This window comes from Mesocricetus auratus, unplaced genomic scaffold (assembly GCF_017639785.1).
Source record: "Mesocricetus auratus isolate SY011 unplaced genomic scaffold, BCM_Maur_2.0 Super-Scaffold_100025, whole genome shotgun sequence".
Lineage (NCBI taxonomy): Eukaryota > Metazoa > Chordata > Mammalia > Rodentia > Cricetidae > Mesocricetus > Mesocricetus auratus.
Genome location: NW_024429206.1, coordinates 24,705,448 through 24,721,919, shown reverse-complemented (window position 1 = coordinate 24,721,919; position 16,472 = coordinate 24,705,448). Strand labels below are relative to the sequence as shown.

At 53.4% G+C, this 16,472-nt stretch overlaps 1 protein-coding gene across 1 annotated transcript in view; it reads left to right on the top strand.

Moving 5' to 3' along the window:
• The first annotated feature begins 2,416 nt into the window (after positions 1 to 2,416).
• Limk1 (LIM domain kinase 1) overlaps positions 2,417 to 16,472 on the top strand; it is a 33,221-nt gene continuing 19,165 nt past the window's right edge. The window contains 2 exon segments of the mRNA XM_040731337.1: positions 2,417 to 2,697; positions 4,245 to 4,341. Coding sequence (XP_040587271.1) covers positions 2,643 to 2,697; positions 4,245 to 4,341 — 152 coding nt within the window. The 5' untranslated portion in view covers positions 2,417 to 2,642.

The following is a 16,472-nucleotide window of genomic DNA, read 5'->3' as shown; positions in this document are numbered from 1 at the left end:
AGTAGAGTCATCTGAGAAGAGGGAACTCGGTTGAGAAAACGCCTCCGTAAGATTGGGCTGTAGGTGGGTGGGGCCATCCCTGGGCTGCTGGTCTTGGGTTCTGTGAGAAAGCAGGCTGAGCAAGCCGTGAGGAGCCAGCCAGCAAGCAGTGCCCCGCCATGGCCTTTTCTTCAGCTCCTGCCTCCAGTTTCCTGCTCTGCTTGAGTTCCTGCCCTGACTTCCTCCAATAATCAACAGTGATATGGAAATGTAAGCCAAATAAACCCTTTCCTCCTAATTTGCTTTTGGCCATGGTGTTTCATGACAGCAATAAAAGCCCTAACTAAGACTAGGTGTGAAAGAGAGCGGCTCCTGTAAAGATTAAGTAAGACACACCAAGTGCAGACTTCCTCAAGGGGCTTCTGAAGGGGGTGGTGGCAATTGTCTTAGCAGTAGAAATAAGCAGCACTTTGGTGTCTCTCATTACATATCAAAGAGTTGCTGAGAAAATGTCTTCGTTTTCTCTCTTTTATTTTTAGTTCCTTGACACACGGTTTCACAAAGCCCAGGCTGCGGATCTCTGTGAGTTCGAGGCCAGCCTGGTCTACAAAGTGAGTTCCAGGACAGCCTCCAAAACAACAAAACAATACAGAGAAACCCTGTCTCGAAAAACCAAAAAAAAAAAAAAAAGCCCAGGCTGCCCTCGAACTTATTACATAGCTGAGGTTGTCCTGGAACCCTTGATTTGTTTGTTTGTTTGTTTGGTTGGTTGGTTGTTTTTTTTTCTCCTCCAGACAGGGTTTCTTTGTGACTTTGGAGGCTGTCCTGGATCTAGCTGTTGTAGACCAGGCTGGTCTCGAACTCATAGAGATCTGCCTGCCTCTGCCTCCCAAGTGCTGGGATTAAAGGCGTGCGCCACCACCGCCTGACTCCTTGATTCTCTAACTCTAAAATATCAGAATTATAGGAATGCCCCATCAGCCAGACTGTTGTTTGTTGCTTTGCTTCTTTGGTTTTGGTTTTGACACAGGGTGTCTCTATGTAGCTCTGAGCTGTCCTGGAACTCCTTATACAGACTAGGCTGCCCCTCAGTTCATGGAAATCTACCTGCTTGCCACTCTCAAGGAATCAAAAAGGCCTGCGCCACCAAACCCTGCCAGACTTTTCTTTTTAATAAGTGAAATCATAGGTTGGTTCTGGAGGTGACTTGGATGCAATTTTAACCTGGTAAAGTAAAATCAGGGGCTAATAGGGCTGTACAAGGGGTTTAGAACATGTCATTTTATTGGAAAGGGAGATTCTAGAGAGATTTCTATAAAATGGTACATTTACAATCGGGACAGAAAGCCCTTAAGCAAATGGTCTTAATAGTGTTGGAATTCTTGAGTCTCAACTGAAGAAAGGTTTCAATCAGAATCTGAGATAAGGGGTTCTTTTGTCCTCAAGTCCATAGTTTCCCTGTTTTGTTTGGTCTTGAATTTCTGATCCTTCCATCTGCACGTCCAGAGTTCTGGGACTGATTATAGATGTGTACCGTATGCTGGATTTATGTGGTGCAGAAGCCAGGGCTTGGAGCGTACTAGGCAAGCACTCCATCGGTTAAACTATATAATACATTTCTGTCTTGTCTACCCTGCCTCCGACCCAACTGACGTCCCCCGCCCCAGCATCCTCAGGGTCCGCAAGGCCACCATCTGTCCTAGGTGATTAACTTCAGTGGGTTGGACCAGAGAGGCTCCCGGAGGATTGTGTAGGGAGGCGCCTTCTCCAAGGAAACCCGCTGGGCGGTCCCATCCGAGTTCAGCCCTGCCGCGGAGCGCTCAAGTACAGCGGATAATGAATGAAAGGCAGAAAAGGAGGGGGAGAAAGGGGCGGGGCTAACGGCGGGTTCTGTGATGGGCGTGGGAGGGCAGGCTCTGCAGCCCCAGCTGTGCTGCAGAGGACGAAACTGCCGCCGTAGAGGGGCGTGGCTTCCCCCGAGGGGGAGGAGCCTCACAAAGACAGCTTCACACTTCAGCTCCACCCTTTCCGGGGCTTGCAGGGCCCGCTGATCCTTAGAGGGCGTGGCTTCCACTGAGAGGGCGTGGCATCCTCCTAAAAGGGGCCGTGCCGAGAAGGGATAATGCCGCCAATGCCGCAGCTGACAGACCCCTTGCTGGCCTGCAGAGGCCGTGGCTGCAGCTGAGAAGACGTGGTTACCGCTCCCGGGCGGGATTGTCGCTTGAGGGGCGTGGTTATCAAGGTTGAGGGGCGGAGCCGCGCAGTGACAGTTCCAACCCGCCGCGCCCGCAAGGCCCCTTGTCAGCCAGCGGAGGGTGGGTTTGCCTCTGAGGGGCGTGGCTATCCCGGGGGCGGAGCCGCGCAGGGGCAGTTCCAGCCGGCCGCGTCGCACGCGCTCCGCCCCTGCCGCAGCTCGCAGGCCCGCCCCGGCCCGCCCCTCCGCGCTCCTCAGGCGGCGGCTTCGCGGAGCCGGTGTCCCCAAGCCGGGTGTGGGAGTGCAGCGCGCCCGCGGCATCGCCGAACCCGGAGCGAAGCGCTCGGCTCTGGCCCCGCGCTCCCCGCCTCCCGCCTTCCCGGGCCGGCGGCGGGCGAGCTCGCGGGCCCGGCCCCAGCTCTCCTGTGCCCCGCCGGTTGCCGGCGGTCCCCGCCCCCCCGCCGAGTGCATGAGGTTGACGCTACTTTGTTGCACCTGGAGGGAAGAACGTATGGGAGAGGAAGGTGCGCCGGGCCGGGGGCCGGGGGAGGGGAACCGGGAGTATCTGAGGGGCCCCAGGAGCCGCCAGGCCGCGCCCCTGCCTCCTAGGGACGCGCCTGTCCTTCCGAAACCCGCAGGCCATTCTCTTGTCACCCTCCCATCCCTTCCTTTCTCCCTTCCTTGGCCCCGGGATGAGCTGCTCTCTTGCGGAGGGAGGAAGCCTCTCGTCTCATACCCCATCTCCTCCTCACGCATCTCCCAGGTTACTGTTCACCCAGCACCTACCTTAGTCCCTAGTTCTCAGTTCCACCCTGGTCCTCGCTCTCCTGGGGGGGGGGGCATCCTTTCATCCAGCCTGACCCGCGAAAGTAAAACGACAGCAACCCTGGATGTGAGACGCAGACTCTCGTTTGCGGGGCTCTCTGACCTTGAACCAGTCACTAAACCCCCCGGGGCCTCAGTTTCCCCATCTATGCAGTTCAGGACTGGGTGATTTGAGGGACTGGAGGGAGGGAGGCACTGGAGAGCTATCCATACTGGATCGGTGACAGAATACTGCAGAGGCTTACCACCGCCACTACCGTACCATGACCTCCCGTTTTCCTTGCACCAATCCTAGGATTCTAGTATTTATTTAATCAGCCTTGGCTAGAGTCCTGCCTCACTGAGAGGGTCCCACTACAGTTGGGGTTCAGAGGCCTCTGAGATTGCCTCAGCTTGGATCAGAGTCTGGAATCTTTCCTAGGTTTCTTTCTGAAGCCCCCACAGTAGGCTCATCTGGTCAAAGACAGGTTCGGACCTCTCCAGCCCAGGTTCTGCCTCCCACTCACACATCCATGAAGCCCCCGTTGGGGTCATAGGCCCTCAGGCACTTATAACACACTACTTTGGGTGCTTACAGAGGTGGAGGTCGTAGCTTCCGAGCCTGGCTGTGTGCCATGAGGAGAGGTCCCCTCTTTTGGGCTGAGGTTTCAGAGTCTGTAGAATGAAGAGGAACACGCTGAGGCTATTTTGCAGAGCCCACCAGCTCCAGGGGTACAAGGTCCTGGGGATGACTAAGCATGTATAGTGGCTGCCTTAAAGACTTGGAGTGCCTGACTTCGCAGCCCTGGCCCCTGATCGTGGTTCAGCTAAGGCTGTCTATCACCTTTGGGTTTCCTACCCTGCTACTTCTAACCTAAGGTGAACCAGCCCAACTCTGCTGGTCTTTGCCGCTCTCAACACTTCTTCCTGGGCAGGCAGGCAGAAGAGGCTGTCACGAGAGTGCCACCCTCCACCTTGTTTCCTAATTCTGTTGTCTTCCTCCCCGTTTATACTTGCTATCCCTGAAGGGAGCACCTCGGCCCTCCTCTTCATGTTCTGGATGGGTCCAGAGAGGCTTGGCAACGTAGTGTCCAAGCAGGACCCTCAGACTCATCCTTTATCCTCTCGCTTGGCAGAGTGAGCACTCACCCTGTAGAAAGGTTCGGTGTGCGAGCGCTAAGTCTGCCTGGGGTGAGCAGGGCAGGCTAGACCTCCAGCAAACTACACTCTTAAGAATGACTTCTGACTTGGTTTCTACCCCAAGCAGGAAGCGAGTTGCCTGTGTGTGCAAGCTGTGGCCAGAAGATCTATGACGGCCAGTACCTCCAGGCCCTGAACGCTGACTGGCATGCAGACTGCTTCAGGTAAGATGGGCCGGCCGAAGGGTGGGTACCCTCAGCAAGGCCCGCCTGTGACCTGGCTGTTTCTCCTGGTACTCTAGTGGGTCCTCTGCCTCAGTTTCTGTTTCTTAAAACAAGGATCTTATTTGTCCCATGGTGTATATGTTTGTTGTTATACTGGGGGGGGGGGGCACGTGAGTGGATGGAGGTCGGAGGATGGATTTTTTTTTGTTTTTGTTTTTGGTTTTTTCGAGACAGGGTTTCTCTGTGGCTTTGGAGGCTGTCCTGGAACTCACTTTGTAGACCACGCTGGCCTCGAACTCACAGAGATCCGCCTGCCTTTGCCTCCCGAGTGCTGGGATGAAAGGCGTGCGCCACCAACGCCCGGCTGGAGGATGGATTTTGAGAGTCGGTTCTCACCTTCCAGCTCGTTATGGCTGGGTCTGGCACTGTGCAGCTAATTCAGGCTAGCAGGTCTGAGAGCGTCCAGATGATTCTCCTGTCTCCTCCTCCCACCTGGAAATGGGAGTGCTGAGATTATTGATGCTTGCCACTGTATCTAGCTCTTTATGTGGTTCCAGGGATCAAGCTCAAGTTGTCAGGCACCCTTGCCACTCAGCTGTCTCCCTAGACTCTCACTCTGTGTGTTGGAGGGGGGTGTTTTAAACGGGGTCTTATCTTTTCACCAGGCTGGCTTAGAACTCCTGGGCTCAAGCAGTTCTCCTGCCTCAGCCTCCCCAGTATCTGGGACTACGGTTACATGCCATCATACCTCAGCTTGTCTAGTTGATTTTATATCCTGCCTTGGAGCTGATGATAGATCAGTTGGTGGAGTTCTTGCCTAGCATGCATGGAGCCCTAGATTTGATCCCCGGCATAAACCCAACGTGGTGTCTCATGTCTGTAAGCCCAGCACTTGAGATAGAAGCAGGGAGATTAGAAATCCAAGCTCCTCCTTAGCGGTGTAGTAAGTTCGAGGCCAGCCTGTGCCACATGAGACTCTGTCTCAAACAAACAAAATCCTCCTTAGATGACTTATATTTAAGGTAATGTATATACTATGTCAACAGTTACACTAGGTTGTATATGGAATAATAAAGAAAAAGGTTCAACTACACCATGTTCGGGTGTAGTTGTGTGTGTGTGTGTGTGTGTGTGTGTGTGTGTGTGTGTGTGTGCAGGCGCACGAATGTGTATGTGGGAGCCAGGGGTAGGTAGCAGGTGGGTTCCTCTGTTGTCCCACACTGTGTTTTTTGAGTCAGGGTCTCCCTCTGAATCTGGAGGTCACTGCTTTGCCCAGGCCAACCAGTGAAATCCAGGAATCCTCCCATGTCCTCATTGCCCCCTTTAACCCCAGTGCTAGAGTTACAGATGCACACTGATGTGCCCAGCTTTGTTTATGGGTGCTGGGGATCTGGACTCAGACAAATACTTTACCAGCTGAGCCATCTCCCCAGCCCTCAGCTGTGACTTATTTTAGTCTGGGACTGGTGGAATTCACCATGAGGAACTCGGAGTAGAGAAGGAACATGCAGAAGAGGAGGGCTAGGGCAGCATGCCCTGGCCTTGCAGAGCTTTTCTGCTGCAGGGGAGGGGAAAGATACACCAGCTCTCAAGGGAATGCCAGCCACTGTCCCTAGGCCATAACTGGCTGTAAAGATGTGTCAGCCAATGCAAACAGCCCTGACCTCCAGCTGCACACAGAACATGGCTGTGGTCAAAGACTCAGTAAAGAAGTGGGCACCCAGAGGTGGCCCAGTGTCCCACTGGGAGCATCCCAAGAAGCAAAGAGGAAAGCTATTCAAGACAACCTGTGCTACATCCTAAGTTCAAGGCCAGCCTGAGCTACATGAGACCCTGTCTCAAACAGAAGAAGACTAAGGCAGGTTTTTCTAACAGTTAGGATTCTGAGCACTTTGTGTAGTTTGTGGGCAGATTAAGGAAGTCCTAGGATTAAGGGAACACCCAAATAGAAGAATAGCGAATGTTTATTTGGGGAACACTCGAACAATGACGGTAAAGAGCCACCAAGGTCTTCTGCCCTGGAGGTGTAGGATGTTGTGATCAGGTCTCCAACCACCACCCAAGAGAGAGAGCTAGAGAGAGACCCCTTCTCTTCCTTACAAGGGATCCCATCCGCACACAGAAGCCACATCCTGAGACCAGTACCCTGAAACCCTTGGCAAAACGAATCCCCACTACAATAGTTAGATACGAGTTGTAGCTCCCAAAGAAAAATTGGGGCACAGAGAGGTTTGTGTCAAGTCACATGATCAGGAAGCAGTAGGAATACACAGTGCCCGCTCTGAGGCCAGAAGAAAGGCAGGCAACACATCCAGGAATTGAAAGCACATGCTCAGAAGAAGGTCTCTCAGGGAGGCCCAGGAGGGGATCTTGGCCCACAAAAGGACCGCTCACTCGGGGAGGCCGGGCTGTGGGGGCTGTCGGCGGCGAAACAGCTGAGGCAAGGGGTACAGTTGGGAGCTCAGATTGAGACTGAGTCGGTGTGGGCATTGAATGCCAGGATTGGGGCCTTCTGAAGACAATAGGGAGGCAGCGAACAGCTGGGGCATGCAGTTTGGGGGAGATTGTCAGTGGGCAGATGGTGCAGCTTGGCAGGACGAGGCTGTCATAGTGGTTCAGGGGTCTGACTCAGAAGCCTGACTTAGGACACTGGCTGAGGAGGGGCGATCTCTAATAAGGAAGTGCTGGTACGAGGCTGGGGAGTCAGCTCAACTACTAGAGAGCTTGCCTGAGGACCTGAGTTCAATCCCCAGAACCTGTAGATGAAAGGGTGTACATCTGTAATCCCAGCACTGGGGGAGTAGTGTTGTGTGACAGAATTTTTCCCGGGGAGATGCAACACACATTTCTACTCAACACAGATAGGAAACCCGTGACAGACCAAACACGGATACCACCAAAGTCCATCTTGGTGAACAATGAGTTATTAGAGTTATTTACAGAAAACTATGGGTGGAGGGTTATCTACAGGAGCAGAAATGGCTCGAGACAGCTGCATCACCAGAGCCCAGCATGAGTGACAGCTCTCAAAGCTGGGAACCTGGAGCCCACTGCACAGCCTGCGGGCAGCTCGTCAGGTAGGAGAGTGCCCTTTCCAGGTGACCATAGTTGGTCTTAGCCTCCTTCCAGGCAGCTGGTCTTGTCTGAGAGAGTCCTCTTTGCTGCTTGGGTCTACTCTTCTGAGAAGGACTCTCAGCTTTTATTGCTTACTGGGGGAGGGGCAGGGCATAGTGAGTCTGGTCAGTTTCAGGGACTTCCTGAAGCTGTTTTAAATTGTTTACCTTCATGCTTAAGGTGTTTCCTGCAGGATAGAATGTTTTAATCTCTGGGGAAACTCATACACAGTAGGTGGAGACAGGGGAATCCTTGGGGCTCACTTATCTGCCAGCCAGCCTGATCAGCCAGACCCATGTCCCAGTGATAGACCCTGTGTCAGGAAACAAAGTGGATGGGTCCCAAGGAGCAACACCTGGGCTTGACCTCTGCATACATGCATATAGGCATGAGTATATTCCTGCACATACACACTCAAAGCAAAACAAGGAAGCACAAATTGCACATCCTTAATCCCAGATGCTTCCAAATGAGGGCAGTTTGAGAGTGCTTGCTTAGCATGTACAAAGTTCTGGGTTCATTTTCAACACAGTATAAAACAGGCATGAAAAAAATTAAAAAATAAAACAGGCATGATTACATGCTTATAGTTCAGAACTCTTGAGGCAGAGACAGGAGACTTAGGAGTTCAAAGTCATCTTCAGAACATAGTGGGTTCAAGACCAATCTGAACTACACAAGACACTGTCCCAGAATTAAAAAAAAAAAACCTCCCCAAGATATAAATGTCAACATGATGCCAAACCAAGAGAAAGTTCCAGATCTACTAAGACAGGCCATAATCAAAACACAGGCACACTTTAAAATAACAACAAGCTAAAATACTGTATAATGATGTGGGCTGTGGTAGTGCATACTTTTTTCTAATCCCAGCACTCAAGAGGCAGAGGCAGGTGGATCTCTATGAGTTTGAGGCTAGCCTGGTCCAACAAGGACAGCCAGGGCTACACAGAAAAGTTCTGTTTCAAAACACAAAAAGAAGAAGAAAGAAGAGAACACTGTAGAATGGGCTGGAGAGGCGGCTTAGCAGTTAAAGAGTGCTTGCTGCTCTTGCAGAGGACCAGTCTGACCCCCAGCACCTGCCCTGTGTTAAGCAGCTCACAACCACCTGTAATTCCAGCTCCAGGGAATCCATTGTCCTCTTCTGGCTTTTATATGTACTATAATCACACATACACAGTTAAAAATAAATCTCTAACAAAGAGCATGATGTACAATTTCCTTCAGGATATGTGGGTAAGTTCTGTTTGAAACATAAATTAATTGACTGTCTTTTAGACTTGGACCCACAAATATTCTTTTGTTTGTTTTCTGAGACACGGTTTCTTTGGAGCCTGTCCTGGCACTCGCTCTGTCTGTAGACCAAGCTGGCCTCGAACTCACAGAGATCCGCTTGCCTCTGCCTCCGAGTGCTGGGATTAAAGGTGTGTGCCACCAATGCCCGACCAGACCCACAAATATTCTACAATCCAAAGTCCCAAACACAGAGACTGGAGAGGTGGCTCAGAGATTAAGAGCACTGGCTGCCCTTCCAGAGGTCCTGAGTTCAATTCCCAGCAACCACACGGTGGCTCACAACCATCTGTAGTGTGATCTGGTGCCCTCTTCTGGTGTGTAGACAGAATAGATAAATTAAAAAAAAAAAAAAACACTTGAGTCCCAAACACTTGAGATCTCAAACATCCGAAGTTGTATATATTAGTAGTATATCACCCATCATCAAGCGTGCATTCTTTTTCCTTCCTTCCTCTTCACCAAGCTCCACCCCCAGCCCTTGTGTTTTTGAGACAATCTTGATATGTAGCCTAGACCTGGCCTCAAATTTGGGTCCTTGTGCCCAGTGCTAGGATTACAGGTGCAGGTGTGTACCACCACACCCAGCACACCACACACGTGTTCTCTCTCTCTCTCTCTCTCTCTCTCTCTCTCTCTCTCTCTCTCTCTCTCTCTCTCTCTCTCTCTCTCTGTGTGTGTGTGTGTGTGTGTGTGTGTGTGTCTGTCTGTCTTGTTATCAGAGGTTAGCTGTGGGAATCTATTCCCTTCCCACCATTTCTTTAAGAATCAGACTCAGGCTGTCAAGCTTGGCAGCAGCTGCCTTTACCTGCTGAACCATTTTGCCAGCCTCCACCTTGCTTTTTTTTTTTTTTTTTGGTTTTTTGAGACAGGGTTTCTCTGTATTGTTTTGGAGGTTGTCCTGGAACTAGCTCTGTAGACCAGGCTGGCCTCGAACTCACAGAGATCCGCCTGCCTCTGCCTCCCGAGTGCTGGGATTAAAGGCGTGCGCCACCAACGCCCAGCCTCCACCTTGCTTTTTGAGATAGGGTCTCTCTCCAAACATAGAGCTTGATATTTTAGCTAGATTGGCTAGCCAGTGGGCCCCTAAGGTCTGCCTGTGTCTACCCATCCACACTGGGGCTACAGACGTACACCATCGTTGCCAACTTCACATGGGTGCTGGGGATCTGAACTCAGGTCCTCATGCTTGCAAGGCAGGCATTTACCCACTGAGCCATCTCGCCAGTCCTCAAGCATTCTTTAGTATTAATCCAGACTGCACCATAACCATTCAGGGTATGGTATTTGCCTATTCTCATATAAGAAATAGGAATTCAGCCATAGCAAACACTTCAGTGGAGGCTGTCGCTGCTTGAAGTGACATCTGACTGTCTCTTACACATTATGTATCTCTGCAGAGTTTAATGGGCTCTTTAGGGTGCCAGTGAGCAGCAGGTCTACACTGGGGAGAGAGTGTGTCTTGTCAGCAGCATTCAGGGGCGGGTTAGTTATGCCTGTTGCTTTGATAGCATTAGATTTGCAATGGGAAATCATCTGTAGGGGGGGGGCCTGTGACTGGCAGGGAAAGGAGGTATGGGAGAGCCCCAAGGGTAGCCCCCCCCCTATGTTGCAGCTCTAGAGGGAGGCAAGGTCCCTCTGGCCTTGGATGGCCTACTCCATAGCACCAAGAGGAGTGAGACCCAGCTGGGGGAAAGCATGTTCCACAGGCAGTGTGACCCAGGGCTTCCGTATCATGTTCAGAGCCCGATCCTGCCTTCCCTTCCTCCTCACCCCAGTCAGCCTAGATCCCTACCTGTCTATAATCAGCGTAGCTCCTCCCATCCCGGCTTCCTTGCCTACAAAGTCTGGATCCTTACTCCACACCCCCTGCCTATAGTCCCCACGTGAATCCCGCCCCACCCTCCCATTTGTCATCAGAGCCTAGATCCCCATCCCAGGTGGTGTATGCGTACCCACCATAGCTGGATAAAAGTGACAGTGCCCTGCCCCATGGCAGTTAGGAAAACAGCTCAGAGGAAGATCACGGCTGCCCTAGGCACATGGCCGATAGGCAACGAGCCTAACTCTCCACAGGACACCCGAGGCTCCGTTTCCAGTGACTGTGAACCTCTTAGTGACATTGAAACCTTTCTTCCCTTTGCCTTCATTAAAGCTGCTATAGCAGGAGGGGCTGTGTGACAAGACTGGACAGCCCACTTCTTGGCCACGAGGTAGGGGAGGTGGCTTCATGAGTTATCACACTCGCTGCTTTCCTAGCCTTTCTGCATGTCCTTCCCTTCAGGTAGAATCCCCAGGGGTCCCTGAGTCAGCTGCTTCCAAGCGCCTGTCCAATGCAGCACCCCCTAAGGACAACCTGCAAGTCAAGTGCTGTGTACCGAAGCCGTTTGACTGATGAGGAAACAGGCACAGAGGTCACCTACGTGTCCAGGGCTCCCATGTGGCCTGACTATGAAGCCTGTTCTGTGTAACCCAAGTCCTCATGACTCTGCCCCTCCCAGACACAGGCTCCTCCTGTGTTCTAGCAGGAAAGCCATAGGGGAGACCAGTGCCGTGTCAGAGGCCAGAGACAGCATTCCAAGGAGGTGACAGTTAACCCCAGCGTGGAAGGAAGCGAGGGAGGAACTCAGCTTGTCCGCAGCACTGTGGTGGGATGTCAGGGGCACGGCTGGGGAGCCGCAGGCGCATTGCAGGGCTGCACGTGGCGGGGCTGCGGTAGGGTCACCCAGCCTTCTGCTATGTTTAGTTTTCCAGACCCTCTGCTAAGTCTCCAACTACTAATGTTTATATAAAGGGGCGGGGAACATCTGGGGCAGTCCCTCAGTGATAGATACATCACCTACCTAGCATGATCATTCCCCAGCACTGAGAGGAAATTTTTAGTTGTTTACAATTGGGAGGGAGGGACTCAACCCAGGGGCTCATGAATACCAGGCAAAAAACTATCACTGAACTGTGTCCTAGCGTTCCAGCTGCTTCGATGTGGGTCTAGGGTAGTGGTTCTCAGCCCGTGGGTTGCAGCCCCCTTTGGGGGTCGCATATCAGATATCCTGCACCTCAGATATTTACATTCCAATTCATAACAGTAGTAAAATACAGTTATGAAGTAACAGTGGGATGATTTTATGGTTGAGGAGTTGTATTAAAGGGTCACATAGCATTAGGAAGGTTGAGAAACACCAGTCCAGGGGGAGCTGGAGGAACCTGCAGAAGGTTTCCCTAAGTTCTCTGTTCTGAGCACTCTCTGCCCCTGACCTGGAGGAAATCCCAGGCTGCTGTACCAGGGAAGGCCTTAGATGCTGTGACAGATGCCCGACTGAGCCAGGATACGTGTTATCTGAAGATGCTCTCTGTAGACAACACAGGGCATAAGAGCATTCATTAGCACTGGGGTTTGTCCTTGCCCAGAACCCTGTCTATACCCTGCCACCGCACTTCCTGTTGACTCTGCCTCTCAGAAGATTAGAACCAGGCCAGTGGTCCAGGCTTCCGGGGCCCAGCTGCTGCTTCTGTATGCCATGCCTGTAGGGTCCTTTCCCCAGAAGCCTTCAGTGCACAATTCCTGGAGATTTTGTAGCCTGGGTAATCTCCCTGGAGGCTGGGTGGGGTAGCCTTGAGCAAGGAATAGTGAGTGAATGAGCCTGTAGTGTAGCTCAGCTGGGAAAAAGCTCTCATTCAAGGATCTTCCCTGGAAGGAGGCTGCGCTAGCCATGGGAAGTTGGCCTCTGCTCCCTTGGGGACAGCACCGGAAGAGGCAGCTGCTCTGGTGCTTACCGGTGTCCCTAGAGAGGCCCAAGCCCAGTGCCTTTGTCCAGGAAAAGGCCGAGGAGCACACAGGATACCTTTCTCCAGATAGAGAGGACTAGGAGGAGAGTAGTGTGGTTAGAGCTTAGATCCCTCCCTGCCTCCCTAATCAGTGTCAGCATCTAGGTCCCTTCTCCCTGTCTGTAGTCAGAGCCCTTCCCACCTTCTATGCTGGGGGGGGGGGCTGCGGGGGTCAGAGCCTTGTGCCCATCCTTCCCACCTTCTTTCTTAGCGTCAGAGCCTCTTCACCTGGGGTGTAGCCTAAATCTCCTCACTTCTCTGCCTGTACCTAACCTAGACCCTCCTTTTCCAACTCCCTACGGATAGTCAGAGCCTAGGTCCTTCCGTGCCTATAGTCGGAGTGGAGAGCACTTGCTGACTCCTGCCTGATTAGAGCGCGACCTCTCCCTCTCTCCCTCTGCCAAAGCCCAAGCCCAAAGCACTGTGGCTGCTTCCTGTCACAGACTGAGAAAGAGGCCTTCCTCACCCACACCGCTGCCTCCTCCCCCCACCGCAGTCTCCAATCCTGAGTCCCCCCCCCGCAGTAGGATGGGGAAGCTCTGGCCAGGCCACCCATGGGCTCCCACAGGCCTCCAGAGCCTCCTGCCGTAGCTGCAGAGGATGCTGCCACGCTTGGCCCTGAGAAGAATCCGCTGCCTCCGTGGGGCTAAGTGAGTAGAAGCCCCTCCCCACCTGTCCCGGGTCCCCGGCTTAGAGAGATTGGAGCTGGAGCTGGAGGGGCCTGAAGAACAGGCCCATGGGGGATGGCTGTGGGCAGAACTGAAACTCGTCGGGTCTACCGGCTATGGGAAGGCAGGCCATGGCTGAGCTTTTGAACCATCGGGTGCCTTCTCCCAGTCATCCTGGCCTCCCAACTGCTCGCTCTTTCTGCTTGGTGTCCTGGGATGATGAGGGGAAAACCTCATACCTGTCACTGTGACACTTAGCCCAGCCTCCCTTGCCATAGGGCCCCACACCTGTCCTCTCCCCAGGGTCCTCTCCTCTCCTGCCCCAGCCTGGCTCTGCTAAAGACCAGGACAGTCTCCTTAGGAGTTCTACCTGGCTGGGCCTGGGCCAGCCCTGCTACCTAATGTACTGACCTGTCGTGACATGGAGGGCCTTTTTTGAGACAGGATCTCATGTATCCCAAGCTGATCTCAAATTGGCCAGGTATCCCAGAATGACCTCAAACTCCTGATCCTCCTGCCTCCACCTCCCAAGCCCTGGAATTACAGGCACACACCACCACCTCCACTGTTACTTGGTGGTAGGGATGGAACCCGGGGCTTTCTGATTGCTAAGCAAGCACTCTACTGACTGAGCCCAGGCCATCTCAGCATGCATGGTGGGGGCCAAGCTGGTGGCTCCTTCTCCTGCTCCTGCAGGGATGTGGGCTGAGGATTAAGAGGCTGGACGGGTCAGAAGCTCCTTTGTGCCTTCCTCAGCAAAGGTCTTCTGAAGCCCAGAGCCAACCACCACACCTTGTGTGAGCCCACATCCTAAGCCAAAGTGAGGCCTTAACCAATCTAAACAGAGACAGAGGCCAAGCATCTGTCATCCCAGCACTGAGAAGGTAGAGCTGAAAGGATGGAGAACTCTGAGTCAGGCTGGGGGTGTAGCTCAGTCAGTAGAGTGCTAAACTGGCGTGGAGTCCCGTCCCCAGCACAGTAAACTGAGCTTGAAGGCTCCCAGCACTTATGTGGCAGAAGTGGGATCAGGAGTTCAAGGTCATCCTCTTCTACATAGTGAGTTCAAGGCCAGGCTCTGCTATAGGAGACCCTCTCTCAATAGAGGGTGAAGGCCAGGGGCAGGGGTGGTGGGGTGGGAGCCACGGCCCACAGAGGACAGAGAGGTGCCCACGCAGTGCTGGGTGGATCAGATCCCCCTGAGGGTGTGCGTCTGCAGAGGCTGTGGTGCTGCTGCTGTGTGCCAGTGAGGGCTGCAAGAGGCTTCAGGGAAGTGGTGACCGGGTAGGGGATGTACTGAGTGAGAGCAAGTCATGGTCAGGGTGCTCTGCGGCTGCCACTGTCTGTGATGAATGAGTGGGTGGAGCCAGCCGGGGAGTTTCCTTCTAAATGCAACTTAAGAGCTTTCTCTCCCCGGGGTGGGATGTAGCTGCTCCGGAGCCCACACCCACAGGGAGAGCAGGCACACAGAGCCCCTGTGACACCCCTGTGACCCAGGCGTGGGACAGGCTACTGTAGGACTAGGGGCCGTCCTGAAAGGATCCCGGCTGTCTCTTTGCATTTGGGGCCCTTCCCATGGCACCTCCTGTTAGGTTAGAGACCCTGCAAGGGTGTTTGGGCTACACTCAGAGCCTCCTCTCCCTGCCCCAGTCTCCCTCAGCACAGAGTCCCTCCCCTCTGGAGTCTGCCTTGGACTGTTGCCAAGAGAGTGGGGACAGTAGGCATGACGTCATGACTCCTGCCCTGCACCCAGCCTCTCCTCCTCTGCTGTCTGACTCCCCCAGGGACACCTCATCAGGCCCCTTTCCTGAGTACATCCCCACCCTCTTACAACTGAATTCTGACATTTTGTGCTTCCCCCGGCCTCAGCCCCTCCCTACAGGCCAGGCACCCAGACAATGGGAAGCAAGCTGGGATCGTCTTAAAGGGACAGTGTGCCACCAGCTGTTGCACAGCTCTCCTCCCTGTCCTGCTCTCAGTTCCAGTTCTAGCAGGCCACTAGCGTTGGGGGAGGGCCGTGAGCAGCCTCCCCCACCTATTCTCTCTTGCATTGGTGCCCAGCTCCTTTGGGCCGCATGTGACCCAGCAGCATGTGCAGCCTGTTCTCTGTCGGGCGTACATTCTGGCCCAGGCGTAGCTAGGCACACAGAACCCTAGGGTCACCTCTCCAGATCCCACAGGCTCCCAGCAGAGTCCCAGTGCCACCCACATGCTTGGACCAGGAGAAGCCAGACACCCAGTTCACGGACAAAGGCGCCCTCTCTCTCCCTCTGCCCTTCAGCCCCTGGTTGTCTCTTAGGCTGAGATGGACTCCTGGCTTTGATGACCCTGGGCTGGCTTCCTGAGGGAGGACAGGGACATGGATTTAATGGTAGGCGGCAGCAAGAACTGAGCTGATCCCGGAGTGTTCTCGTGCAGGCCTGAGGGCTGCCGAGCTTTGGGAAAGTACAGCATCCTGCGTCTTCACTGGCCCAATGCCGGCTTCATACCTTAATGAGACAGAATAGCCTGTGCTCATTGGTGGGAGCTTGAGCAAGTTGTCCCCACAGTTCATCTGCCCTGGAGGAATTTGTTTGGTTTTTATTTTCCTCTTTGTTTTGAGCTGGTATTTCCTCAGTGCCCCAACTGACCTGCAAGCTGGTCCTGAGTGCACATAGATCCAGCAGCCCTGCCTCCCACGCGCTGAAGTAGGAAGGCGCTGACGCTCAGGTCTCCCAGCTCTAAAGGCTTCTAGACCCCTGCACTGCCGGAGGGAGGCGTAGGGGAAAGCCAACGGGTCCATTAGTGAGGCCTGTGGTCTGCTTCTCGCTGTTCATGCTCCCAGCCACTGTTCCTCCATCCATCTGACTGGTGACCAAGAACAAGTCACCTACCTTCTGAGCCATCTTCTTTGCGTAAAAGAAGAGGGGGTCTGGATTAGAAGCTGCTGTCACCTCTAAGGCTAGCAGGTGAGCCAGATCATCCAGCCCATCTCAGCAGAACCGAGATGGGTGGTTGTACAGGCTGTGGACTGGAAAGCTGTAGAGGGAGCTAGCTGGGCTTGTTGATACCCTTAGTCCCAGTGCTAAGGAGGAAGAAGCAGGCAGATCTCTGTGAGTTCAAGTCACCCATGACCTACATGGAAAGTTTTATGACAGCCAGGGCTATATGGAGAAGCCCTGTCTCCGGAAATCAAAAAAGTGAAAAAGCTGTAGGGGATGAAGCCTGATTAACGCGGTTCAAGCCCCAGGACTT